The sequence below is a fragment of the Tiliqua scincoides genome, chromosome 1, assembly GCF_035046505.1.
Source record: "Tiliqua scincoides isolate rTilSci1 chromosome 1, rTilSci1.hap2, whole genome shotgun sequence".
Taxonomy (NCBI): domain Eukaryota; kingdom Metazoa; phylum Chordata; class Lepidosauria; order Squamata; family Scincidae; genus Tiliqua; species Tiliqua scincoides.
This window is the reverse complement of record NC_089821.1, coordinates 105,007,713-105,034,923: the sequence shown is the minus strand read 5'-3', so window position 1 is coordinate 105,034,923 and position 27,211 is coordinate 105,007,713. Positions and strand designations below refer to the sequence as shown.

Below are 27,211 nucleotides of genomic sequence, written 5' to 3'. Positions count from 1 at the left end.
ACAATAGTGTAATCAAACACAGGTATTGACCCTTTCAGGAAATTTGGATTATACAGGTGGGGCCTCTTTATTCACAGATTCAGCATCCGCAGATTTGCCTCGCTGAACCCCTGGATTGCCCCACTGAGAACCTCCCAGACACAGTTTTCTGAGCCTCGGAGAGGCCATGCACCACTGTAAGTGGCATCTCCAAGGCTCAGAATGCTGCCTAGAGCCTTTTTCGGCAAAAACCACAACCAGAGAAAGGCTCAGGGTGGCTTTCTGAACCGCAGAGAGGCCTCATGAGGCTCAGAATGGCTCCTGGCACAACCAGAGCAGAGCATTTGGAGCTCCAATGGGCTCTGAAAACCGCCGATTTCATTATCTGCAGTTTTTGGTATCCGTGGGGTTGGGAACAGAACCCCTGCAGATAAGGAGGCACCACCTGTAGATATTTCATACACTGAAGTACTTAAGTGGAAAAAATTATTGCAATACACTCAAAAATATATGGAATTTCCATCTTGTAACTTGAAAGCACCTATTGGTAAAATGCAGAAGTGTATCTCAAGAGATACCTAAAGATTCCACCATCATCAACAGCAAAAATTTAAAACTTCCGTCTTCACTTACCCGTAATGACTCCATGTAAGATTTATGGCAATCTATGTGTAACGTATGCCCACAGGTTTGTACATAAACACCTCCTTCCCAGCCTATTGATACTGATTGCAGACAGGAACTCTTTAAAGAAGAAGAAGAAAAAACAAGATTTAAGAAAATTCATATCTATACACCGCTGTTTAAAACAAATGATGATCTTATACTAGATTAATTTAATTATATTGAATAAAACCAGATTATATTAGTTATTATCAACTCTAAAAAAGATTCTGTATAGAAAATGCAATAAATAAAACACAATACATACATCACCCAGAATATTTCATGCTTCCCCACTACTCAGGTGAATCTTGCGTACGTAGACACAACAACAGGAAACTGAATGGGCTTTGTAGTAATTTTGGAGTACACTGTAGTTCCAAGCATGGCAATGATGGGAATAACAACTTCTGGGGTGATACCTATCATTAAACTGTTTAGCTGGGTGAAGTGGCTGGCCCCTAAAGAAGTACCTCCAACTACCAATAATGTGATCCATGGAGGTTACTCTGCAGACCAGACACTTAACTTCCTGGGGCTGGATACTGTTTGGTGCATTACCTATGGTTCAAGTTTACACAATCTTAGGCCCTTCTCCAAGAGTCTCAATCATCAAGCAGCAGGCAGATGGTGAACAGGGCATGGGCTTTGCCAGTAGCAGCTCCCATTTTTGGAATGTTGGAGGTCTGCCTGCTACAAAAGTCAAATGCACCATAAGAACAGCCCCACTGGATCAGGCCATAGGCCCATCTAGTCCAGCTTCCTGTATCTCACAGCGACCCACCAAATGCCCCAGGGAGCACCAGTTCTTCTCTCATCTTTTTAAAAGGGATGGGGGATAAATTTGGGTGTTAAGCACTTTAGAAAAGATATGAACTGGCAAGAGACAAGTCTTGACTTCAAGACTGCTGATTTGACCTGCCCAGTCATCCATGTGAGAAAGCAATTCCTGAGAAAAAGAGAAACCTCACATCTGCCTTTCAATGCTTGAGAAGCAACTCTCATTGAGAATGACTATCTCAAAAAATAATCCTGCAAAACATGCGTCACACGTGCTAGCATTAATCTAGTCTAGAGAGTCTTCTGCCGTACACGCTATGGTATATAGACTGCTTTTGAAAACAAGATCAATAGCCAGTCCACACTACTTATTTAGTCTGGGACAGCTATTGTTGGTTAAAGCAGTTTCTACAGTCAGTTCAGACATCACTGACAGCCTGTTGCTTCCCAAGTTGAATTTTTGTCTTATCTCAAACTTCATTGGCACCAACTTTATTGTATTTTGCAAAACTGAAACGTTTGCCTGCCCAGCATGATCTAGCCACTGCTCCTATGGAGGAGGGGATGGTGCAAACAGAGAACAGATGGGGCAGATATTGCATATTTATTATATGCTAAATAGCACTATATTAAAACCTGGGTGGAATCCCTGGTTGTAATTGCATTCCAGCTGAGTAAGGAAAAGTAATGCCTCAGCAACCCTAGAGAATTCTAGTGAGGAACTGGTCAATCCTTTTCCTTTAGCCAAGTCTTTGGCTTCCATTCTATATCTTGCAAGCAATTCTTACAAGTAACTAAAAATGTTCCATGAAGCTTCCCATCATAATCGCCACTATAGCAAGAATACCTACTGCTGGGGGACACAACTGGTCAACAACAGAACATTTTTATTGCTTAGCTCAGCTGAACTATTCAAGGGAGCTGGAAAGGTTTCTGTTTTTATGCTAACAGAAATTTAAGGATTAATTCTTTCCTGTGGTGACCATTTTAGCACAGTAATGATCTAGAGAGCTGAGGAAAAAAAGCAAAAACAGTTGATTCAACTAATATCTGAAGTAGACTAGGCATTCTCAAACTAAAACAGAAATACTCATATCTTATATAGCAACAATCTAGTTTTCCAAGGCCTCCAATTCCATGTATAAATGCTTTTATGCGAATGCCCGAAGTCTACGAGCAAAGGTGGGAGAACTGGAATGTCTGGTGACAAGGGAAAATATTGACATAGTGGGCATAACGGAAACCTGGTGGAATGCGGAGAATCAGTGGGATACCGCAATCCCGGGCTATAAACTCTACAGGAGGGACAGGCAGGGGCGTGTTGGAGGTGGGGTGGCCCTTTATGTTAAGGAAGGGATAGAATCCAGCAAAGTAGAGATTGAAGGTGGGTCCGACTCCACCGTAGAATCTCTGTGGGTTAAATTACCAGGCTTGTGCAGCGATGTAATACTGGGGGAGTGCTATCGTCCTCCAGACCAGAAATCTGATGGGGACCTTGAAATGAGGAAACAGATCAGGGTGGTGACAAGGAGGGACAGGGTTGTAATCATGGGGGACTTCAATTATCCTCATATTGACTGGGTCAATTTGTGTTCTGGTCACGATAAGGAAACCGGATTTCTTGACGTGCTAAATGACTGTGGCTTAGATCAGCTAGTCACGGAGCCCACCAGAGGACAGGTGACTCTGGATTTAATTTTGTGCGGTACGCAGGACCTAGTTAGAGATGTAAACGTTACTGAGCCATTGGGGAACAGTGATCATGCTGCGATCCGTTTTGACGTGCACATTGGGGGAAGAATACCAGGCAAATCTCTAACAAAAACCCTTGACTTCCGACGGGCGGACTTCCCTCAAATGAGGAGGCTGGTTAGAAGGAAGTTGAAAGGGAGGGTAAAAAGAGTCCAGTCTCTCCTGAGTGCATGGAGGCTGCTTAAAACAACAGTAATAGAGGCCTAGCAGAGGTGTATACCGCAAAGAAAGAAGGGTTCCACTAAATCCAGGAGGGTGCCCGCATGGCTAACCAGCCAAGTTAGAGAGGCTGTGAAGGGCAAGGAAGCTTCCTTCCGTAAATGGAAGTCTTGCCCTAATGAAGAGAATAAAAAGGAACATAAACTGTGGCAAAAGAAATGTAAGAAGGTGATAGGGGAGGCCAAGCGATACTATGAGGAACGCATGGCCAGCAACATTAAGGGGAATAATAAAAGCTTCTTCAAATATGTTAGAAGCAGGAAACCCGCCAGAGAAGCGGTTGGCCCTCTGGATGGTGAGGGAGGGAAAGGGGAGATAAAAGGAGACTTAGAGATGGCAGAGAAATTAAATGAGTTCTTTGCATCTGTCTTCACGGCAGAAGACCTCGGGCAGATACCGCTGCCCGAACGGCCCCTCCTAACCGAGGAGTTAAGTCAGATAGAGGTTAAAAGAGAAGATGTTTCAGACCTCATTGATAAATTAAAGATCAATAAGTCACCGGGCCCTGATGGCATCCACCCAAGGGTTATTAAGGAATTGAAGAATGAAGTTGCAGATCTCTTGACTAAGGTATGCAACTTGTCCCTCAAAACGGCCACGGTGCCAGAAGATTGGAGGATAGCAAATGTCACGCCTATTTTTAAAAAGGGAAAGAGGGGGGACCCGGGAAACTATAGGCCGGTCAGCCTAACATCCATACCGGGTAAGATGGTGGAATGCCTCATCAAAGATAGGATCTCAAAACACATAGACGAACAGGCCTTGCTGAGGGAGAGTCAGCATGGCTTCTGTAAGGGTAAGTCTTGCCTCACAAACCTTATAGAATTCTTTGAAAAGGTCAACAGGCATGTGGATGCGGGAGAACCCGTGGACATTATATATCTGGACTTTCAGAAGGCGTTTGACACGGTCCCTCGCCAAAGGCTACTGAAAAAACTCCACAGTCAGGGAATTAGAGGACAGGTCCTCTCCTGGATTGAGAACTGGTTGGAGGCCAGGAAGCAGAGAGTGGGTGTCAATGGGCAATTTTCACAATGGAGAGAGGTGAAAAGCGGTGTGCCCCAAGGAGCTGTCCTGGGACCGGTGCTTTTCAACCTCTTCATAAATGACCTGGAGACAGGGTTGAGCAGTGAAGTGGCTAAGTTTGCAGATGACACCAAACTTTTCCGAGTGGTAAAGACCAGAAGTGATTGTGAGGAGCTCCAGAAGGATCTCTCCAGACTGGCAGAATGGGCAGCAAAATGGCAGATGCGCTTCAATGTCAGTAAGTGTAAAGTCATGCACATTGGGGCAAAAAATCAAAACTTTAGATATAGGCTGATGGGTTCTGAGCTGTCTGTGACAGATCAGGAGAGAGATCTTGGGGTGGTGGTGGACAGGTCGATGAAAGTGTCGACCCAATGTGCGGTGGCAGTGAAGAAGGCCAATTCTATGCTTGGGATCATTAGGAAGGGTATTGAGAACAAAACGGCTAGTATTATAATGCCGTTGTACAAATCGATGGTAAGGCCACACCTGGAGTATTGTGTCCAGTTCTGGTCACCGCATCTCAAGAAAGACATAGTGGAAATGGAAAAGGTGCAAAAGAGAGCGACTAAGATGATTACGGGGCTGGGGCACCTTCCTTATGAGGAAAGGCTACGGCGTTTGGGCCTCTTCAGCCTAGAAAAGAGACGCTTGAGGGGGGACATGATTGAGACATACAAAATTATGCAGGGGATGGACAGAGTGGATAGGGAGATGCTCTTTACACTCTCACATAATACCAGAACCAGGGGACATCCACTCAAATTGAGTGTTGGGCGGGTTAGGACAGACAAAAGAAAATATTTCTTTACTCAGCGTGTGGTCGGTCTGTGGAACTCCTTGCCACAGGATGTGGTGCTGGCGTCTAGCCTAGACGCCTTTAAAAGGGGATTGGACGAGTTTCTGGAGGAAATATCCATTATGGGGTACAAGCCATGATGTGTATGCGCAACCTCCTGATTTTAGGAATGGGTTAAGTCAGAATGCCAGATGTAGGGGAGGGCACCAGGATGAGGTCTCTTGTTATCTGGTGTGCTCCCTGGGGCATTTGGTGGGCCGCTGTGAGATACAGGAAGCTGGACTAGATGGGCCTATGGCCTGATCCAGTGGGGCTGTTCTTATGTTCAATTGCATGACTACTTCAGAAAGATCTAGGATTGCATATAAAATCTTCTGCCAGTTTTAGAATGTGCATTGTACCATAAAGAAAGTAGAATATTCCACTGCACAGCTCTCTGTTGTGCTTCAACGCAACAGACCAAAGCTACAAACCAAAGGACACTTCTGAGCTTAACAAGACATTCACATCCACAAATACTACAAGTACAGAACACGTCTATATCTTTATCAGATGAAGACCAGCATTACAAAACATAACCAATAGCTCTCAGATTTTTTTCTCATCTGCAGAACAGCCAAATAGATAGGAAATGTTACAGAAAACAGGTGAAGCTGGAAACAACAGTACTTAATCGCTTTGACCTTAACTCTGTTTTTGCTGTTGTTGAAAACAATACTGATGAAGAACACTATAATGTTCAGGCACTCCAGAATGAGAAAGAAGATGCTCCATAACATCTGAGCCACAGAAAACTACTACAGGTGCAGCCTATTTATCCACAAATTTTTTATTTGTGGATTTGTCTGTGGGTGGGGGTACTGAAAGTCACACACACCTTTGCCTCCTTTGCCCTGCTCTGGCTGGCTGGCTGGCTCTGTTTCCAGGCAGCCCAAAACACTGCAAAAAGGTTCCGCCTCACCCAGGGAGGGAATAGCCCTGGAGCCCTGGAAGAGCTTCCCCTTTCGAAGTAACAATAACATTCCTGGAGCCCCTGAGCCAGCCAAGGCTGAAGAGGGGGACGGAAAACCCTGGGTAAGCAGAACACATGCAGCGAGGTGGAGCTCTCTCTCTCTCTCACTCACACACAGGAGCAGGTGTGGTAGCAACAGTGGGGATTGCTTTAGAAAACCCAGGGAGTGTTTGCCAAATCCCCCCCCCATGGTGCACGAAATTATGACACAAGCAAGCCTTCCCACCAAGCAAAGCATGAGATTTAGCCTACAATCATCTCCACACTTTCCTGGGAGTAAGCCCCATTGACTGGAATAGGGCTTACTTCTGAGTAGAAACGCATAGGGCTGGACTCTTAAAAGTTCAGCATTCCAACTGTGAAAGAAGCTGGGTTGCTGGCAATGGGGAGGGCTCAGGAGGGGGAGGCAGGAGGGGATTGCTTTAAAAAACCCAGGGAGTGTTTGCCGAATTCCCTTCTCCCTCCCCCCCCCCCCCATGATGCAGGCTCTCCTGCTCCAGCAAGCCTTGGAGAGACAGGTGAGGGTGAGCAGAGAGCAGTCCCAGAATGCTCTGGGGCAGAGGAGCTTCCATGATGGTGGCCAGGGAGGGCTGCAGGAGCTGCAGCAGCGCTGTTGGGAGGCCGACTGGGACACAGAGGACAAGACTTCCCAAGCAAGTTCAGCATCCCAGGTGTGAAAGAAGCAGGACAGCTGGCAACAGGAGGGCTGAGTATGGAGGGGAGGGGACTGAGAACAGCTGCCTTAGTTTCCTTCCATCTGGAAGTGTCAGGCTGCAGCGAATTTTTGTAACTCTATGGAATTTAGCACAATGTGTTTTTTGTTAATCATGCAAAGTCACAGAACAGAACTAACGCGGATAAATAGGCTCCACCTGTACTGTAGAAATAACTGAGAGGTTGCAAGAAATACTGATGTTTTGCAACTTATGTTCACATTTCCTAATTTTTGAATATGCCAAAAGCTAAATGAATACTGTGTGTTATACATATATATGGTTGCACAAATACACATATCAAACTTTAGTTTTATTTACTGAGTTAGAAAGGAAGCTGGACTCTTAGAATGCTGAAGGACTAATATTTTCAAAGGTAAATATATACTCCTTTCCTACTACTTATATGCAGCCTAGTCAAAAATATATTCTCTACACTTCCTCATTTAAAGCTACTGCTAAAGTACCAAAGTTTTTCTTTTTTTCAGTGTATTGCCAAAAATAAGTATTAAAAATCCAGAAGTGACTGTTTTGATTAGAATTCAAACTGGCCATTTTCACTCTTGCTACTTTTGCTGAAATAAAGGTTGAACAATTTGAAGTTATAAAAGCATACAAAGCCTTTACTGATAAGCTTCCTATAGTAGTCTACCACAAAGATTTCAAAACAAAGAAATAGCTTCTGGTTTTCCAGAAAGGTCTGATTAGTTCTTGGGAGTCATCAACATAAGAGCAAATCTAAATGCACAGGAGATGCTGAAGAGACACCATTTTCAATGCCTATTATTTACCCGAAGTTAAGGGTATAGAGGAGTGTGTTTGAAATGGCTTCCCCTCTTAAAATTAACACCTGCATACATAACTTTGAAAGAAAGAATTTCATTCCATCTTTCGGCAAACAATACGAATGAGAAATAGAACATGTCAACAAATTAGAAACTGGAAATGACATCTGGGATTGTATTCTAAGTTACACTTGTTCAACAGCACGAGTTCAAGGAAACTTCCCTCCCCCACCTTCCTGGAAATTGCTTGTGCCTGGTTTTGGAGAGTTTTTCTCTTTTCTCTCCTCTGTATCTTCCCATTCCCAAGGGTTCCCCAATCCTTGAGAGCAGCTTTTTCAGGGGGCTGGTCTGTGGAGAAAGGGACAGAGGAGTTTGCCTGCGCTTGTTCCATTGCATAAGCAACATGGAAACCAGGGATTGGTCTATGTCACAGAGAGCAATTTTTTAAAAATCTATCACTACCATATCACTTTTTCAGACAAAAATATTATGACAGAGACAGATACATATAGATGCATGTTCACCCCATCAACTTTATAATGGAGCAGACACTAAAACCTAAGTCTTCCTAGGCAACCATCATCTATTGTCAACTAAACGAGGTCAACTGTCAATTCAAAATTAGAGCTATTGCCCAAGCCCCTAACCTCTCCCATGTTCACAATAATATTATGAAAGAATAAATGCTTTGTAGTTACTAGAGAAGATGTTTCAGACCTCATTGATAAATTAAAGATCAATAAGTCACCGGGCCCTGATGGCATACACCCAAGAGTTATTAAGGAATTGAAATTGCTGATCTCTTGACTAAAATATGCAACTTGTCCCTCAAAAAAGCCACGGTGCCAGAAGATTGGAGGATAGCACATGTCACACCTATCTATAAAAAGGGAAAGAGGGGGGACCCAGGAAACTATAGGCCGGTCAGCCTAACATCTATACCGGGTAAGATGGTGGAATGCCTCATCAAAGATAGAATCTCAAAACACATACACGAACAAGCCTTGCTGAGGGAGAATCAGCATGGCTTCTGTAAGGGTAAGTCTTGCCTTACGAACCTTTTAGAATTCTTCGAAAAGGTCAACAGGCATGTGGATGCGGGAGAACCCGTAGACATTATATATCTGGACTTTCAGAAGGTGTTCGAAATGGTCCCTTACCTATTGAAAAAGCTCCACAGCCAGGGAATTAGAGGACAGGTCCTCTCATGGACTGAGAACTGGTTGAAGGCCAAGAAACAGAGTGGGTGTCAATGGGCAATTTTCACAATGGAGAGAGGTGGAAAGTGGTGTACCCCAAGGATCGGTCCTGAGACCAGTGCTCTTCAACCTCTTCATAAATGACCTGGAGACAGGGTTGAGCAGTGAGGTGGCTAAGTTTGCAGATGATACCAAACTTTTCCGAGTGGTGAAGACCAGAAGTGATTGTGAGGAGCTCCAGAAGGATCTCTCCAGACTGGCAGAATGGGCAGCAAAATGGCAGGTGCGTTTCAATGTCAGTAAGTGTAAAGTCATGCACATTGGGGCAAAAAATCAAAACTTTACATATAGGGTGATGGGTTCTGAGCTGTCTGTGACAGATCAGGAGAGAGATCTTGGGTGGTGGTAGACAGGTCGATGAGAGTGTGGACCCAATGTGCGGCGGCAATAAAGAAGGCCAATTCTATGCTTGGGATCCGGCTAATATTATACTGCTGTTGTACAAATCTATGGTAAGGCCACACCTGGAGTATTGTGTCCAGTTCTGGTTGCCACATCTCAAAAAAGACATAGTGGAAATGGAAAAGGTGCAAAAGAAAGCGACTAAGATGATTATTGGGCTGGGGCACCTTCCTTATGAGGAAAGGCTATGGCATTTGGGCCTCTTCAGCCTAGAAAAGAGGCGCCCGAGGGGGGACATGATTGAGACATACAAAATTATGCAGGGGATGGACAGAGTGGATAGAGAGATACTCTTTACACTCTCACATAACACCAGAACCAGGGGACATCCACTAAAATTGAGTGTTGGGAGAGTTAGGACAGACAAAAGAAAATATTTCTTTACTCAGCGTGTGGTTGGTCTGTGGAACTCCTTGCCACAGGATGTGGTGATGGTGTCTGGCCTGGATGCCTTTAAAAGGGGACTGGACAAGTTTCTGGGGGAAAAATCCATTACGGGTTACAAGCCATGATGTGTATGTGCAATCTCCTGATTTTAGAAATGGGCTATGTCAGAATGCCAGGTGCAAGGGAGGGCACCAAGATGCAGGTCTCTTGTTATCTGGTGTGCTCCCTGGGGCATTTGGTGGGCCGCTGTGAGATACAGGAATCTTAACCAAGGGAAGTATAGTGTGTGACCAGTACAAGCAGCTGTATTGTTCATACAATTAAATATCATTGAAGAAATGAAATACTAATTAGCACACCAGTCTGCTGTTCATACCTGAAAGTTATTCTAAGTAGGGTTACTACCCTGCTGCAAAAAACTTACATCTTTAAAGAACTGCTGTAAAGTTGCAAGTCGTGCTTCATACACAGCAGAACATGTATCCCATGGATATATTTGCTCCTTTTCAGAGGTTGGCAGCTTTTTAGGCTCAGTACTACTGCAACATTGTCCCAAAACTGCCAAGAGAGAAGATTTCAGGAAAAGTTCATCTTGGTAATTTCTACTGATGCAGTACACATAATAAGATCAAGCAGTTAATTCCTGTTCTTAATCAAAAGAGGTCACAGACTTGACTAGAAATATAGCATTGTGGGAGCAATTTGAGGGAATAGCAATACTGCACAAACTACTAAATATTATATTACAAACAGGTTTTTAATAATTGCATTAGACGCTTTAGTCTGCAGTTATTCCAGTCCTCTAATTATTCTACCATAGCTTGGGAATGAAGCAGCAAAACAGCAGATATCAAGTGCCTTTTCCTTCATCTTCCAAAGAAAAATTCAATGTTCATGAGACATGGGGACTTCTCAGCAGGAAGGGAGGGGTAAAAATATAGAAGCTGTACTCTTCAAAATACATATCCTGATGTATCTTACTGAATTCTATGTGTTTTTTCAGCTACAAGAGGCTGGAGAATTTAACCAAGTGGTCTGGGCTGGGGACTATGTATGCTCCTGTTTTCTTAAAAATCCTTTGAAGTACTGCTAAAAACATTCTCAGATATATGCAGATATGTTCTGTAGCTCAGCAAAGTGTTTTCTTTCTTATAGCATGAAGTGGTTTCTTTAATTATACCTGAGGAGGCTTGTAAGAGCACAACTAATCCTGCTGGTCGATCTTCAGTGGAAGGGCCACTCTGTCCACAAATAACACAGTCATACACTGCTTCAGAAATATGCTGTTCTGATGTTGCTATCTCCATAGCAATATCCACATCTGGTGATTCTAAGGAACAGAGGAGGAAGTGGAGAAAAAGAAGACTTTTAAAATGACAATTTCTGTTAAGTGAATCAATATAAAAAAAAACAATTTATTGCTTTTCCATTTAAGAACTCTTCACAAGTTTAATTTTTCCAATAAGGAGCCCAATCTCTATGTTAAAATACGCATATACTATGCAATACGTGGATATAAGCACAAGTATTTTTTTTAACTGCAAATAGATAATGGAAAGTTGCTGAATGTTCCAGTTTTGCAATCTGCGTAGCTGCAGCCTAAAACAAAAGAAAAAGAAAAAACCAGACATACTTAATTTAGTAATCTACTGATTTTAGAACATACTGGTTAAATCCACAGTACACATATGTTAAGTACATATACAACCAATGGACAAATTTCTCACAACCAAATATTTTCGTTATGCATATACCTAAGTCTTGGGTTTGATTTTAGACCCTAGAAATTCCGTGAGTAAAATTCAATAAAATGTTGAAGAAGTGCAGAGAAAAAGTAAGGCGCACCATTTGTACCAGATATATAATTTTAAATTATAAATCACAACTCTTGAGATGCAGCAATAACCAACTTTCAAAACGGATAGATAAAAGGTCTGCTGTGCCATGTGGAATAGTCTGTCTCTGTCTCTCAAATGTGCCATATTTATCTAATTCCTGTTTTCCAAAACCAAGCTCTGGAAAACTGGGATGTTGATCAAGAACTTCTCACTTGATCCAAACATCTGCCAGACACACTTCCACCAACATACAACTATAACAGGGGTATCAAACGTAAGGCCCATGTGCCAATTGTGGCCCCTGCACATTTATCCAGCCACCATTATAAATGGGCTTTCCCAGAGGTGCTCTTTCAGCAGCAACACTTTAGCCTAAGCACTAAACAGAGCACCTCTTAGCTCCTGAGCTTCAAAGTGATGCTGTGGCAGAATCAGCACTGCTGAAAGGGCGGCTCGCATAATATGATCAAGATTCGCATATTTTCTCTTCTGTCACTTGTAGCTAATGAGTTTCTAGGTGAGAGCAAAGTGCTTATTACTAGACCTCACTTGCTTAATGACATCACTTCCTGCTCAATGACATCACTTCTGGCCCTCAGTAGCCACCATGGAATGCTAATCAGTCCACTATATGAAACGGGTTTGACATCCCTGAACTATAATCTACCTGTTCTACAGATTGAGGTAGAAATCTAACACCACACATTTTAAACCCTACACAATTAAAGAAGATTCCTCTTATTTCTACCAAGGCAAATTCTCATCTTTTTCCCCCCAATAACAGGTATTAATACACATGACAGAAGAACATTGTAAAATATACTGTGGTGCTGGCCTTGTAAATGCCTACTTCACACTTCAGTTTAGCCTTATCATCTATCATGAAATATTTACCTTTTTATTTAATGAATGCATGCACACACAAAAGGAGGAATACACCACTTTCAGCTTTTCAAAATGAGAGATAGTATGATGCAAATACATAAACTTTGTTCTGAGGGATTCTGCTGTCAAGATAGCATCAGCTGGTTTTATCTTCCAACTCTGCTATGGTGAGGCTAGTGCTAAAATCTCTGCCATGGGGATGACACAAGGTATAATCCCTGCTCCAATAGGGGAGCCATTTTCATTTCTCTTTATTTTCTTAATGGCAATGCCCCAAATGGGGAGATATGCACCGATCCTAACTGATAAAATCTGGAAAAAGGCCAGGAAGTAGGAAAGAGACAGTATATACTGTAATCTGTAACCTTGACTTGTTTGCAATACTCTGAATAAACTTTTATCACCACCTAGTGGCAGCTAGAGGAACAGTACGTGAGAGAAAAAAATACAGAAGCATTAAAGGAGTAGAAAATATTCTTTTTCCCCCAATGCAAAAGCCTATACTTTGCACATACATTGATCTCAAAGAAAGTAGGTTAAATGTAATATTATGAAAACAATACCACTTCTCTATGTTTTCAGCCTATGAAAAGAGTTCAAAGAACTCAAGAAGAAATAATAAAATAAAATTGGAATCTTCACAAAAGAAAAAGTATTCTGACTGCTTTAAATAAAATACAGAATTGGTGTACATTCCTAAGGATTTCAAACTAAACTAATTCAAATGTGATGCCTTGCAAAGAGATCCCAGCTAAGATCATCTTTGAGGACAAGGTGGACATCTTTGAGGCAGAGGGATGCTGGGCAGTGCAGAAGGGCAATGAACTGACTTTATATGGACCTTAGAAAAAGTCCTACTAGCCAGACTAAAGGTTCATGTAGGCTGCCTTTCTGGCCTCATCAGCAGTCAGCCATCAAATAGGAAACTGCACTCCCGTTTTCCTTGCCCTGTACCTACTTGCATAGGGAGATATACTGCCCTTGAAGTTGGAGGCTCTATTTAGCTATTATGGTAATTGCTAAAAGCTATGTTAAAGTGGAATGGCACATTCAAGATTCTCTACATAAGAAGTGGCATGTGACATGCTGTGGGTTGGCCACCCCTGCTTTATCCATATGGAAGGTTTAGCTAATTCATCTCCATATAGCTAGTTGGTTTTCTTTCCCATGCCCCCAAGTTTGCTTGTCTATCTCCCACTAGCCTTCTTTTTCTATTCCCCCATCATGACTTCCAGAGGGCTCTCTCTCTCTCTCCACCCCTCCCTGTTAACCAGCTCCTTACTTTGGGTGGCAACTGCAACTCCTTCTTCCAGTGAGCTCCCCATCATTCCTGCTTCTGAACAAGCAGAGGCCAGATCCAGGACAGAAGAAGGAAGTGAGGCAAAGCCACAGCATTCCACCAAATGACATCAGTGTTCCACTTCCAAAGATAGTGGGGAAAGCACTGCCCCACTGCACTCCAACAGGACTGCAGGCCATAAATGAACATATTTGTATACAAAATGATTCATTGTTTTATTGTATACAAAATGATTCTTTTATAATTAAATTAACTATTAAAGTTGGTTAACTCTTTCAGATATAGTTTGCAGTCATGTGAAAGGGTATTTCACAATGAGAATTCAATCAATGTATACAATCAATGGGCACAATCTAGTAAATGCTAAACATCTGCCCTAGAGATAATAGCAGACAGAGGGATATCATGGTATATTACTAGACAGGTAAGACCAACCATCTACATCCATTTCAATCACGTTTGAGGACAGGCTGCTGCAGAAGTTGCCTGGTCACCCTGTTGGATGATTTATGGATGAGTTGTGCAGGAAGGATGCAGAGGGAATGCAACTTCACAAGTCCTCACCTCTCTTCAGATTTCAATACTATTATATCCCAGATAGATTGTCTGTGATAGGAATGGAAGACACTGACCTTCAACGGCTCCATTCCTATCTGAAAGGTTGGTGCTAAAGGTGGTGCTGGGAAACAGCTATTCAACCAGGTGGCACTTATGACATCTGTCAGGATTCTATCTTGTCTCCCGTGCTTTTAAAACATCTCAAGAAAGTTGCCGAGGGAGGGCATCCAGGGAGCTAGGGATATCTAATGGCCAATTGGACTGGATAGCCAATAAAACTCAGTCTAGACAAAATGGAGGTGCCATTGGAGTATTCAGTGAAGGTTGAATTAGGGGTAAATTATTGTCTGAGGTACTATTTGGAAAAAAGAACATTTCAAAACAATGCTGCTTTAACAGCAATTGAAAAGGAACTGAGGAATTGGATGTTCTCTCTGTTCTTGACACACATAACCATGCACAGGATCTACCCACTCAAGCATGGGGGAAGAATCCTCAATAAAGCTCCTGAAGCTTCCAAGGTCAGCTATATACACACACAGAGAACTCCACTATCTGTGACTACATGAATGAATGAATGAATGAATGAATGAATGAATGAATGAACCTTTATTAGGCATAGATCTGTGACTACATAGAGACCATGAAGGAGGTCTCCTTGTTTACATATTTTTAAATGTTGACAATCACAATTGAGTACATGTTCAGCTCAACAGTCACAAAGGCCAAACTCAATATTACATGCAGATCTAGCTAAGATGCTAAAGCAGCGCCCAAATAAAATTCACATATATTACTATTGACCAGAATTTATGATTTCTAAGCACATATTAATTGCAAAAGAGGTGAACTGTCTTGCAGTGCAACCTATGCGTGTCTATTCAGAAAAAAATCCCATTACAGGTTCAGACTAATTATTTGTGTGGGTTCCCTTCCAAGCACTCACCTGGGTGGCAAAAAACGCACTATAGCAAATCAATTTAAAAAACAAAGTTTCTTTGCTCAGGTGATTTAAGAACAGCCTTGCTGACCTTTAGACTCCAAGATAAGAGTCATTAAGAAGACAATTCATCAACCAGTCCTCCTCCAAGAGCTTAGAAAGCTTCACTCAGCCCGTCCCTTCACCAATGCAAAGTGTGCTCAGGGGGAACGGAGGGGGTCATCTGAAGAGAAAAGGACTGATGGATTGTCAGCCAGTTGCCCCCCCCTCTCATTAAGAAGGCTCTTATTAAAGGACTGTTCAGTTTTTTAAACTGATTTTAAAGGGTGCATTTTTCCCCTTCTCTACGGATCAGCACATCCCTTCTCATTTGCAGGGGCCATTCGTGTTGAGTTAAATCCGTGTACAAAAAATCTGTGTATAAATAGGCTGGACCTGTATTAGGTCAAATGAAACGTACTCTCAGGTAAGTGCATATTGGATTGCAACCTAACTCTCTCTGGGATAGTCTTGATCTTTGCTGCCATGGTTTATAACGTAATGGTCTGATACTATTATTGGGATGATCTGCATTGTTATAGTAAACAAATGGGAAAATAAATGTACCAGAATCACTACCAGCAACCATAGTTGCTTTTCAGTCAGCTCACAACAGATGATTCACATATATAGACAGTACACATAACTGTCTATAGACACTTTAGACATCAACGTATGACAACCTTTAAAAAATAATTACAGGAACACATACTTGAACCAACGTAGAGCAATTCTAGTTGATGAGAGCAGTGCAAAATTTGAAACTAAGGATTTCGTGTTTCTGCAACTTCTCGGCCTGAGCACTGGAAACAACTAACAGCCCATCATATGTATTAAACAGAGTTTACAATCTGTAACTGGAAGCAACACTGCTTTTGCAGAACGCTGTCTGCCAAGGTAGTCCCCAAGCACTAGAGCAACCATCAGAATGTTAATATCGTTTGCCCTAATCCAGAACGAGTATTCCCAGAAGACTTGTAAGAACTAATTTATTTTCCTATCTGGATTCAGAAGATGAGGTTCTGGAAAACCTGTGTCACCTTGCTACTTAAACAAAAAAAAAAGTGTGTACCTCCCCCCACCACCCAGGCATTTCCTTCAAGGTCTGAAAGGTTGGCTGCTGAATTACATTGTTTTTTTCTAGTCTCATATTAACTCAGTGATATTACACACATGTCAAAAGGATGTTTCCAATAAATTATCAGCGGAACACTAAAATACTACACATCAAGTTATACAGAATAAATTGTTTTTTAAACAAATAATATAACTCACAAGATGCAGCAATTCTATATGCAAGTAATCACAGGTATGATTGAAGGTATTCAAATCTGATGCAAAAGAAACATCACAAACTCCTGCTACTTGTGACCTCCAAGTTGGCCACTTATGAGTTATTTCACTTGCATCACGCCTGTCTTCCAAGCAACACACCAGCATACATAGGATTCCCAGCCTGTGTCCTATCCAGGTACGGAGAAGTTCAAGACCAGCAACAAATTTGCTACATCACATGACTTCAGTCTGGACCCTGAGATGAGGGCCTTGGTGATAACAGATGACTGATATTACCAAAGTGTTTTACAAAATTGTTTCAGATTAATGATCTACAGATTAAAAACTGTAGATTGTCTTCCTCTCCCAAAATCACTTCTGTTTAGTATCAGACTTTGAGTCTGCTAGCTTATGAGAACAGTCACAACTTGGGTTCTGGGAGTCACATTACTGTCTTGTTTATGAATCAATTTGTATTTGCATTGCTCACTAATACTAATTCAACAGAGGTGGATAACCACCTACAAACTGAATCCATTCTTGTTTTTTCTTAAAAAGGCTGACTAGACGAAGTATGCAGCAGTTGATCAAACAATAGTTGCTGAAGAAGTCACAGGATTATCTGCCCAGCTACAACTCCATCTCCCACCTTCCATTTAAGACTACATAGGTATTCTAGCTTCAGACACATGTGGATAATATCAGGTACTGTCTGACAAAGGTTCTGACCTGAATAGGAGAAGGATATTTTCTTTGTGTCCCCAACCAATACTTAGGAAATCAGAGAAAACTGTTTTCTGTCAATCCTATTAGATCATCCAGCTGTATGTGATACAAAGGATAAGTGCTGACAACACAACAGACAGCCCTGGGAGGTATTTGTAGGGCTATCCTTGAGTGGTCCAGCCATTTCCTAGTAGGGAGTACCAGGATGTGATGATTGCTCACAATTTCCTCAGTACTTTCATAGTAATGTCCCAGGGTTCCATCATATCATCTCCTGCTCCCCTTGCCAGTTCAAAGTGCACATGAAGATGCTAGGCAAGATTATGTACAGGTTTTGAGTGAAGAGTCATCACTATACGTATATACGTAAATCTTGTGTAAAGCTCAGATTGGGCATGAACCTAATTTTGAAACCAAGTCACCATTTCTGTAGGCCTGCTACTGAGTACAATAAAACTATTTGGGTGTCCTACAACTGAAGTCAAAAGGAAGTTGCTTTTTGCTCCCTTCAGATGAAAGATTCTCTTTCCAATGGCAGCCCTAGGTATATTTTTTTGTTTTTGTCTTTTTCAAATCCATCAGAATTGCACTATACACAAGACGAGGACAAGTGCTTACCAACATCCATGGCAGTTTCCATAAAGCTTTTCTGTCTTGATGCAAATTCAGCTAACAATTTCTGTTGCCTCTCCCTGGCCTTCTGTCGCCTAGGTGAAAGAGAAAACAAATAAGGAGTAATAAATGCAAAGGCAGCTACTTTTTCAGCCTGAACACTGAGCTCACACAGTGAAATAAGTTCTGAAGTCTTTTGCAAAACATCTGGAAGGTGATTTTTGGTAGATAAAGCCCCAAAGCTTAGCTGCTACTATACGTGGTAGCCACTAAGTCCCTATGCGCAAGATTGTGTGGGTTTGGGAGTGAAGCCATTTAAGACTGCATAGGAACTGTGTGGCCACCATGTACATAACAGAGGTTCCTTCAATGTAGAGTTCATACCCTGTACCTAACCCTCCTGTTTGCTCCCATCTTCAAAGAGGCATCTCTCAGGTGGTCCTCTGTACCTAACCTTTTCCCGGAGCTACAGAAAACACTGCTACGTAGCAGGTTTTACCTATGCAGTTTATCCTTCTCTCTAGTGTAAACGGCAGAAAACATGGCACATGAGAATTGTTTTTTTCACTGGAAATAGCATCCTCACTACAGAAACTACTGCGCTGATGGCACTTATGAAAAGATAATCCTCCTATAGCTCACGTGTTTAAGAAATATTTTATGTTTCCATCACAACTACCAATACTTTATAACAGAAAATAAAAGCTAATATTCTTAATAGTCCGACTCAGTTAAAACTGTGCTATGTGCCCACCTGAAAGGCACCTGTTTATTGTCTTGGAAAAAGATACAAGTTTCTTCGAAGGTGCTGAGAAACAGTACAAAAGTCTACAGAAATGTACAGTATTAGTCACGTAAGGCTGTTGATGGAAATTTTATCTCTACAGTAATGTATTCTTGTCAAGTGCACATCAGAATTTTTCTGCCTCGAAAATTATGCCTTTTTACCATTACCCTGCTATAATAATGAAGAACAATGACATAATTAGCTGCCAATAGCCACAAAGGACATGACTTGTCAAAATTTTATTTTTTATAGCTTTAACAAGAGCTTAAATCCCCTTGTCCAAATTCTGGCTTGTAATTATAAGAATAGACTGTAAGAACAGAGCTATTTTTGTTGAGTCTAATATAAACCCATATACCTGAATAACATAAAATACATTATTTTAATAATTTTACATAAACACATTATTCAAGATTTTTCCCTCTCTCTCTCTCTCTCACACACACACACATGCGTGCAAAAAGCCATTTTTTTAGGGAAGCCCCAGGATGGTACTAAAATCAAGTCTGAATTGCTTTGCATTTCTGCATGATAGGAAATTTTGAAGTTACTACCAGGGGACTGAAAAGGCAACTTCACATGACCGCTATTTAAGCATTGGAATTTAGCTGATTCCAATAGTGACTGCTTCTGCAAGCCATTTCTCAGCGTTTGAAATCTTGTCCCTTGAAACGTCACAAATTAAAATATCCAATTTTCCTTTTTCTCAAGAATGATCGGATGGTGGCAACTTGTGTGTATTGAACATTAAATTAAATATATTCAACTACCTTCTAAAAATATTGCACATTTTATATATCTTAAGCCCATAATAAAAGTGAAAAACCATGTAAAAAATGCTTCAAAACTACATGAAAAATTCCAAGACTTTTTTTTTGTAACCCAAAGTAGAAAGAGTTCCCCAACTTGTACTATCTTCCAGGGAAGCTAAGAGGCCAAGGTCTCTCTGGTCATTTTAACCAACATCCATTCCACACACACAGTAGGAAACACAGTACAGGTGAATTGTGTGTTTCACTGAAGATAGCATCCTCACTACAGAAACTAATGTGGTGATGGAAGTTATGAAAAGACACTCCTATCGGGCACATGTTTAAGAAATATCTTGTTAGGTTCCCAACACAACCACAAATACAGGTGGGCCACTGTATTCGTGGATCCAGAATCCACTGATTCAGTTATCCATGGATCCACTGAGCCCCCGTACACATGTAATAACATTATTTAGAGACTTACTGCTGTAAAAAACGTTGCTGCTTTTACAGGTCACTATAAGCAGTAGCATAGCTAATGAACATGTATCCCGGAGCAGAGCTCAAAATGATGCCCCGGAAGTGATGTCACAACCAGAAGTGACATCACTTTCAGGCTTTATAAAAAGTACAAATTGGGGGAAAACCTGCCTCCTCCCCCCAGCAGTTCACCACCCACTTGATCTGCCACCTTCCACCAGCCAGTGGCATAGCTAAGGCATCTATCTGCTACCTGGGATTAAAGAAGATTTTGTAGCCCTGCCTCTCCACAATAAAATCAAATTTAATTAAGTAAATAAATAAATAAAAAGTGTGTTCCTTATTGGTTAGAGACACAGTGCTGGGGTGAAGAGGGACTGTTATTCTCTCCCTGATAAAAATAAAAAGAGCACCACTTGAAAAAGTGCCTCTTTATCAATTAGCAGGACTAGCTGTATTATGATACATGGAAATAAGAGCTTACTCATATTAACACTTTATTGGTACCATGCTGTATCATAACAACATCTCATTGGTTCTCAGAACAATCAGTCTCATAGGTCAGTTTTGAGTTAAAGAAATCCATTTTTTGTTCCCTAAGGAAGTTGCGTTTTCGTTTTCTGGTTAACTAGCCATAACGTCTGATAGAATAAGAGATATTCTAATGTGGTTTGTTTCATTGCATTCTGCACTAAATTACCTTTCCAATTATACATAACATGATGGTATTATTTGTACATACCCATTTTTTCACAATTTTGGCCACTAGTGTCAAGCTCAGCTTATTGCCACCCTAAAGGTTGTTGCCCAATGCGACTGCTACCCTCTGCACCCCCTTAGCCAGGCCATTGGCTATAAGCATACAAGTTTATAGTGACACATGGGCTGGCTGCAGGCAGCCTGAATGCTTGAAGAGACTTGATCATCAACAACAACAACTCAGGCTGCCTGCAGCAAGCCCATGTGTCACTATAAACTTAGGCTGCCTGCAGTCAGCCTGCATGTCACTATACACTTGTATGCTTATAGTGACCTGTAAAAGCAAGAATATTTTTGCAGCAATGAAAGTTCTAAACAATGTTAATGGGTAAGCGGAGATGCGGAGACAGGTTTGCCCCGTATTTGCTGTTTCCGTATGCAAGACCATATGTAAGACTTGTAAGACTAATACATGCATTATTGAGAGCTTATTCATCTGAATAATATATATATTAAAGAAATTAACACCTGTCCACATTTACAACAAACGTTTCCAAACTGCTATGAAAATAATGAAGCAATACTTATTCAAATTAAAATATGCATACAACATCTTAGGCAAAACAATATTATCAGAGGGTTGAACAACTTGAAAGGGAGACAGTGGCACCATTCTGAAGAAATTGGAGAAGTTTTATAAACACTTTTCATCAATTTGGTTTTCCCTGCAACTCACATTTACTAAGATTAAAAAGTTGTTTCTAAAATCCATGGTCATCTAGACCTAAACTTCAAGGATATCTGAAATTTACTTTTCTGCACAATTTTTTTACACCCTTATCACATCATTACACTTTCTTTATGATTAGTGTAACTGAGTACACTGTCAAGCACCTTTAGCACCATACAGACAGGATGTATCAGTAATTCGAGGCAACTTCCATAACAAATATATTTTCCCAGCAAATGTCTCTCAATCTATGCTGTGCCTTAACTAAACTGGCTAACTGTAAATAGAGACCCTCAATAAGGAGACATAAACAAACTGACAGATTCAATACAGCACAGTAATTTTATGCAATGGCCAAAGGGGCTCAGCGTTGAGGCTGCCGAAAAATACTGCATGCAGCTCTTCTAAATTCTCCTGTAGCTCTGTGTCTTAGTTTCTATGGCAACGACCTATGTGGGTGATGCCAAGTTTGCCTTTAAAGGATGAAGAAACTAGAAAATAGGTCATCATTGAGTGTTCACAGTGTGTTCAATCTTCTTTATTGCAGAACTGGGCTTTATATTCCTTCCAAAATGAGGCTAGGCCACAAAAACTGGTTGATTACCTTTAGACTCATCTTACATAAGATGACGTACATTAAAAATGTACATACTGAGTTTGTCATTCACTTTCTCATCCCTTCCTGTCAAAGGTTCAGAGAGCACCTTGCTATTTAGAGACCTACTCACAATGCCACTATGACAGAAGAGCCACCAACCAGAAACCAGAATCCTGCCACACTGGAAAAGTTACTTCAGAGGCCCATCCCATATGAGGCAAGCTCACACTACATAGGGTGCAATCCTAACCCCTTATGTCAGTGCCTTCCAGCACAGGCATAGTGGTGCCAGTGGGACATGTGCTTCATCCTGCAGTTGGGTATCACTCACAGAGGCCTCCTCAAAGTAAGGGAATGTTTGTTCTCTTACCTTGGAGCCGCATTGCCCTTATGTCAGTGCTGGAAAGCACTGTCATAAGAGGTTAGGATTGCGCCCTTAGTCTATTATCTTGGGGCATAGTTCAAAATTAAAATATTCATGAGACGTTTTCTTATTTCTTAGTATAAATCCATGGAATGTCTCTCTCACTGTATTTAGAGTGTGCCTGAGCCAAGGACATTTCTCAATTATTAAATAATTATTGTGCTTTTGTGAGGGATACCTGTTAATTTTTTTAAAGTCACATTCTGTACATCTTGAATTTTGAAACAAGGATCAATTAAAATTGAAATTGTGAAACAAGGATCTGTATAGAATTTTAAATACACATTTGATTCTTTTCAAAGGATTTCAGATAAGATTTACTTCATTAACAGCACTATCCTATATCTACTCAGAATCCCATTATGTTGAATGTGCCTTACTCCTAGGAAAAGTGCATACAGGATTATAGTCGAAGAAGCTGTTGCATGTGTTGTAAATTTAGATATGTACTGTTCCTTCATCTTCAAAGAAGTGACCACAAAAAAAATCTTTCAAAAGGATCAAAAGGTACAATCAAAGATTACGATTTCATTAACAAGCCATGCAGGCTTCACTTTCCTGAAAAAGATAATCTTTCCTCTAAACCACCTTCCAAGTTTATGTGGTTTATTGAATCATGTGAGCAGTTTTTAAGATGCTTGCCTTGCCTTTTAAAAGGCAATACTTTTGAACATATAAAAAGGAAAGATTCTGTAAATAGAAGACAGACCTCAAGAAAAAATAAAGAAAAATAAATTAGCTCAGTCAGCACAGCATGCTCCCTCCCCTGCATACACAAATACTGTACACCCATTCCAAATCAATACAATGCAAGGTGGAAGAAGCCCAAGCGCTTGTATGAAAGAGCCAAATGGTAAAAAGTTGTGGCTCACAAGTACATAGTAAGGCTCAAACAACCATCAGGAAGTAACCAACAATTCCCAACAGCATAGGATGCTAACATAAGGGATGAACAGTCCCAAAGGATGTTAAATATACAATAGAACAGAGAAAGAGATCAGTAACAAGAGCAAGAAATGCCCAACAAACCCAGTAGGACAAAGAGACACCAGTGGACTAGCACAACAGAGCAAGACAGGGTTAAAGGTAAACCTAAGTAGCAAATGCACATAAGTAGGGATTGATCAGGATGTCACACTGCCTTGCCTACTTGAGTTATTCTTACAGGTAAGCAACATCACACAAACATTCAAGTGTACACAACCACCATAAATGTAACCAGACTTTTATTACAAGGGTTTTTAAATGGAAGAACTTGTCCCATGGAGCACAATACTGCTTAGAAAAAGTACAGATGTGTGTTAAAAGCAATAAAAACAGATTAAAGGCACACAGAGATGAAATGTAAGACTATGGGGCAAATATCAGGCAGTTTATAATATTTTCCATCTTGGAACACAGATGCCATAGGACTCATCCACAGATGCTCCTACTAGTATTTTCTTTCAGGATCAATACTAACAGCTGAAAGCCTCAATTTTCTGGTTGATGCCTGGCAGTTCCAAGTAGAAGCAACAGAAAATGCATTCTGCTCTCCTCCTAAACGTTTGAATTTATCAGCTGTGTTGGTAATAGCTGCAGCTTCATCAGAAGTGAAGAGCCACAAAATTAAAAATGAAATGCTCCTCACATCACTGCCAATGGGACACCGGAGTGAGATTGCTACAGCTGCTAAAGCAGGTAGCTGCTGTCAACAGGATGAGGCTTGCCTCTCCTCTTGACGAAGAGTGGCAGACCTATCAATTTCTCAAGATTTCAATACCACAGTTCAGGAATATACTAACTTGGGAACATTTACTTTGCTTCTGTATTCTCAGGGGATTCTTCTGACAGCAACACTGATCACGTTTTGACGTGTATCTATACATATTACCACAAATTCACACAGCAGAGAAAGCATTCGGCAACAAAGCCTAAGGAAACCCTTCTTCATTTTACTCCTCTTATCATACGCTTCCTACGTCATTTACTGAGGTCAATTCAAACATTATAGCTAGAGGTGTTTGAAAACAGTGTTATTTATTTTACTCAGAAGTAAGCCCAATGTATTCAGTAAGATTTAGGCCGTAATCCTGTCTTACCAGAAACAAACACCTCTAAGCCCATACTGAAATGGCCCAAAATCCTTCAGCATGACAGTCTGGCCACAACATTTTTAATCTACTTTATGATCCCCACATTTGAAGCCAGAGGCCACCAGCAATGTACAGTCCTAATACAAAGGGGAATTCAAGACAGGAGAACATTTGATATTCTGTTGCATTCCCATCACAGATCTGATCACATTTTGTACAACGAAAGGCATTTTCCTTGCTGAAGGAAATCTTGTTTCACTTAGGTACATTCTGAAGCCAAGTGATGCCAAACAGATGCAGAACTTTAGGAAAACCATTTCCTTGCTTCTCTGAGATACACCGAGTCATGTTCAAGGGATATAGCTTGAGGCTCATCTGTAGAACACCTCACCATCAGGGTTGTTGGTACAAGCCTGAGTAGCCCCACAGCAACTACTGGGGTTTACCCCAGAGAAAGGGGATGAATGTTGCCTTCCCTCAGGGAGACCTCCAGCAATCTCTATTCCTACACCGGATACAGTGGAGGCTGCACCTGCAGCACTGCATTACAACATGGGGCTTGGTTAGGATTGGGCTGTAAATTTTCTATTTTGAAAATGTTCTACTAAGAAAAAATAATTCTGATAAATACTACAGTTTTTATTGTAACATTTTCAAATCCTGCTTACTAAAAAGCTCCTAGTTAGTGTTAACTGCAAATAAGTCTGTATCAATGTATCCCTGAACTGCAGTTAAGCCAGGAAGTGTAACGTTCACTTCCAGGGTGAGAGGAGAAGTTGGTTGAGAGGGTATATCCCATAACCATGGCTAAGATGAAAGTCAGAATTACATCTCTACTAGCCCACAACATCCACTATTAGTTCAATCTGATGGCCAATCTAGTTGTTTACTGGAACCCCTAATCCATAGATATTACAAATATGGAGGTGAATCTCAAAAAGAAGAAAAATTCCCATAAATGCCATCTTTAATAAGACACATTAATGTTTAAATATGTTCAAGTACAAAAATGTTTTTTCGCATAAATTACCTCTCTTCTTTATCCAAAGTTTTCTTTTCTGCAGGACTAATCTTTTTTGGTGGTACAGGAGGAGTCACTTTTCTACATATTTCCTCAATGATACGTTTGTTTAATCTGCTTTGAAGTGCAGCTTTCAATAAAATCCTTTCTACAGCTGTCATTCCATCGCCATGAAAATACGTAGGGTTTTCTCGCTGAATTAAAGTTTCCATGTCATCCAACCATGGAGGATAGTAAGAGTTTTGTTTTCCTGACAGTTTATGATGAAGCTTAACTAGCAAAGACAATATGCTTTCCTTGATCTCCAGAATAGCTGTTGTAAGCTGGGGAGTTGCACCTGGAGCAGACCATTTCATCGTGTTCTTGGGTCGAACTACCTGACTGGCTTCACTAGTATTCCGATTGATGATTTCCTGAAATTTCTTCCTGCGTTCTGCCACCAAACTGAATACTTGCGCTGTCCCTGAATTCTTAAAGAAGATTAAGAAAAATATTATTAGGTGCAGTCATCTATAAGTACTTCTTAAAAACTACTAAAACAGTTATTTGAGAAATAACCAAAAAAATCCCTGCTTATACAATTTGTGTGCATTTCTAAACAATTTCAGAAAATTTTAAAATGGAACATCTTAAAAGCATTTCCATGTTAAAAATATACTTATGGTAGCACCCAACTAATGCTTCTGCTGTTATAAGGAACACTTCCATGAATAGAATTGCTCCCTTCATCCATGGGAAAAACATCCATGGAAACAGCCCAATAATGAAAGCCCTGATTGAGATACGACCCTTAATGTTCTCCTAAGCAGGTACACTCATAAGACTCCTGATGGCATAACCAGGTAATACAGACAGGAACAGACTACCGGATCACAAGCCCACCTCCAGACCTCCCCTTCAGAAGCAACTCTCAGCAAACCTCCCTGAAAGAGTTAATCACAACTAATATACATGGCAGATGCCTACAAAGGTTCCCTCTGGATTCACATCCTGGTTAAGAGAACACACTGGTTAGCCATGATTAACACTTGCACAGATGTAGAGCTTATCACAAGTTTTATTGTCATGATTGTTTTAAGTATGTTATTAGCCTCCTTGCTTGTTCCTTAGGTGAAACTGAATGGTGGGATATAAATATTTTGAATAAATCTTAATTATTGTTAAGGAAGAGGGGAATTAGTACTCCAAAAACAGAGCACATGACCTCACAGTTTTCTTCTAATTACAGGTCAACACACATTTTGCTTCCTTAAATGTTACACCAATTCCTGGGTATATTTGGGGTGCTGATTCCAAAAATGACATCTATTTTGCTCTATCACGTCTAGTTTTGGAGACATGGTTCAAGTCAACCATGGAGTGAATGGTTCCAGCAGCTTCCTCATGAGAAAGCCTACACCATGGCTTGAACCATTGTGCTTGAACCATTGACTAATGAGGCTATACTGTATCTCCAAAACTAGACAAGATAGGGCAAAATAGATGTCATTTTTGGAATCAGCACCCCAAATTCATATCAAACCACCATAAAGTTTGGGAAAAACTTTTCTGACCCTCAATTTTGTAGGCCTGTGTTATTTATGTTTTAACCCACTGTGAGCACCAATCTTTTTAAACACTCCTCTATATGTAAAACATTTTCACAATTAACAACCTTAAATTCATAATTTTTATGTGAATCAAAGTTCATTTTTCA

The 27,211-nt window shown here is 40.8% G+C and overlaps 1 protein-coding gene across 6 annotated transcripts in view; it reads right to left on the bottom strand.

Moving 5' to 3' along the window:
- The window catches only part of UBR3 (ubiquitin protein ligase E3 component n-recognin 3), a 133,435-nt gene that overhangs the window by 50,117 nt on the left and 56,107 nt on the right, over positions 1–27,211 (bottom strand). For all 6 annotated transcript variants that reach the window (XM_066612171.1, XM_066612165.1, XM_066612167.1 and 3 more), the window contains 5 exons: positions 25,525–25,985; positions 17,956–18,044; positions 10,957–11,106; positions 10,201–10,334; positions 613–723 (listed from right to left, as the gene is read on the bottom strand). In XM_066612171.1, the coding sequence (XP_066468268.1) occupies positions 613–723; positions 10,201–10,334; positions 10,957–11,106; positions 17,956–18,044; positions 25,525–25,985 (945 nt within the window). The remainder of the gene's footprint in view (positions 1–612; positions 724–10,200; positions 10,335–10,956; positions 11,107–17,955; positions 18,045–25,524; positions 25,986–27,211) is intronic.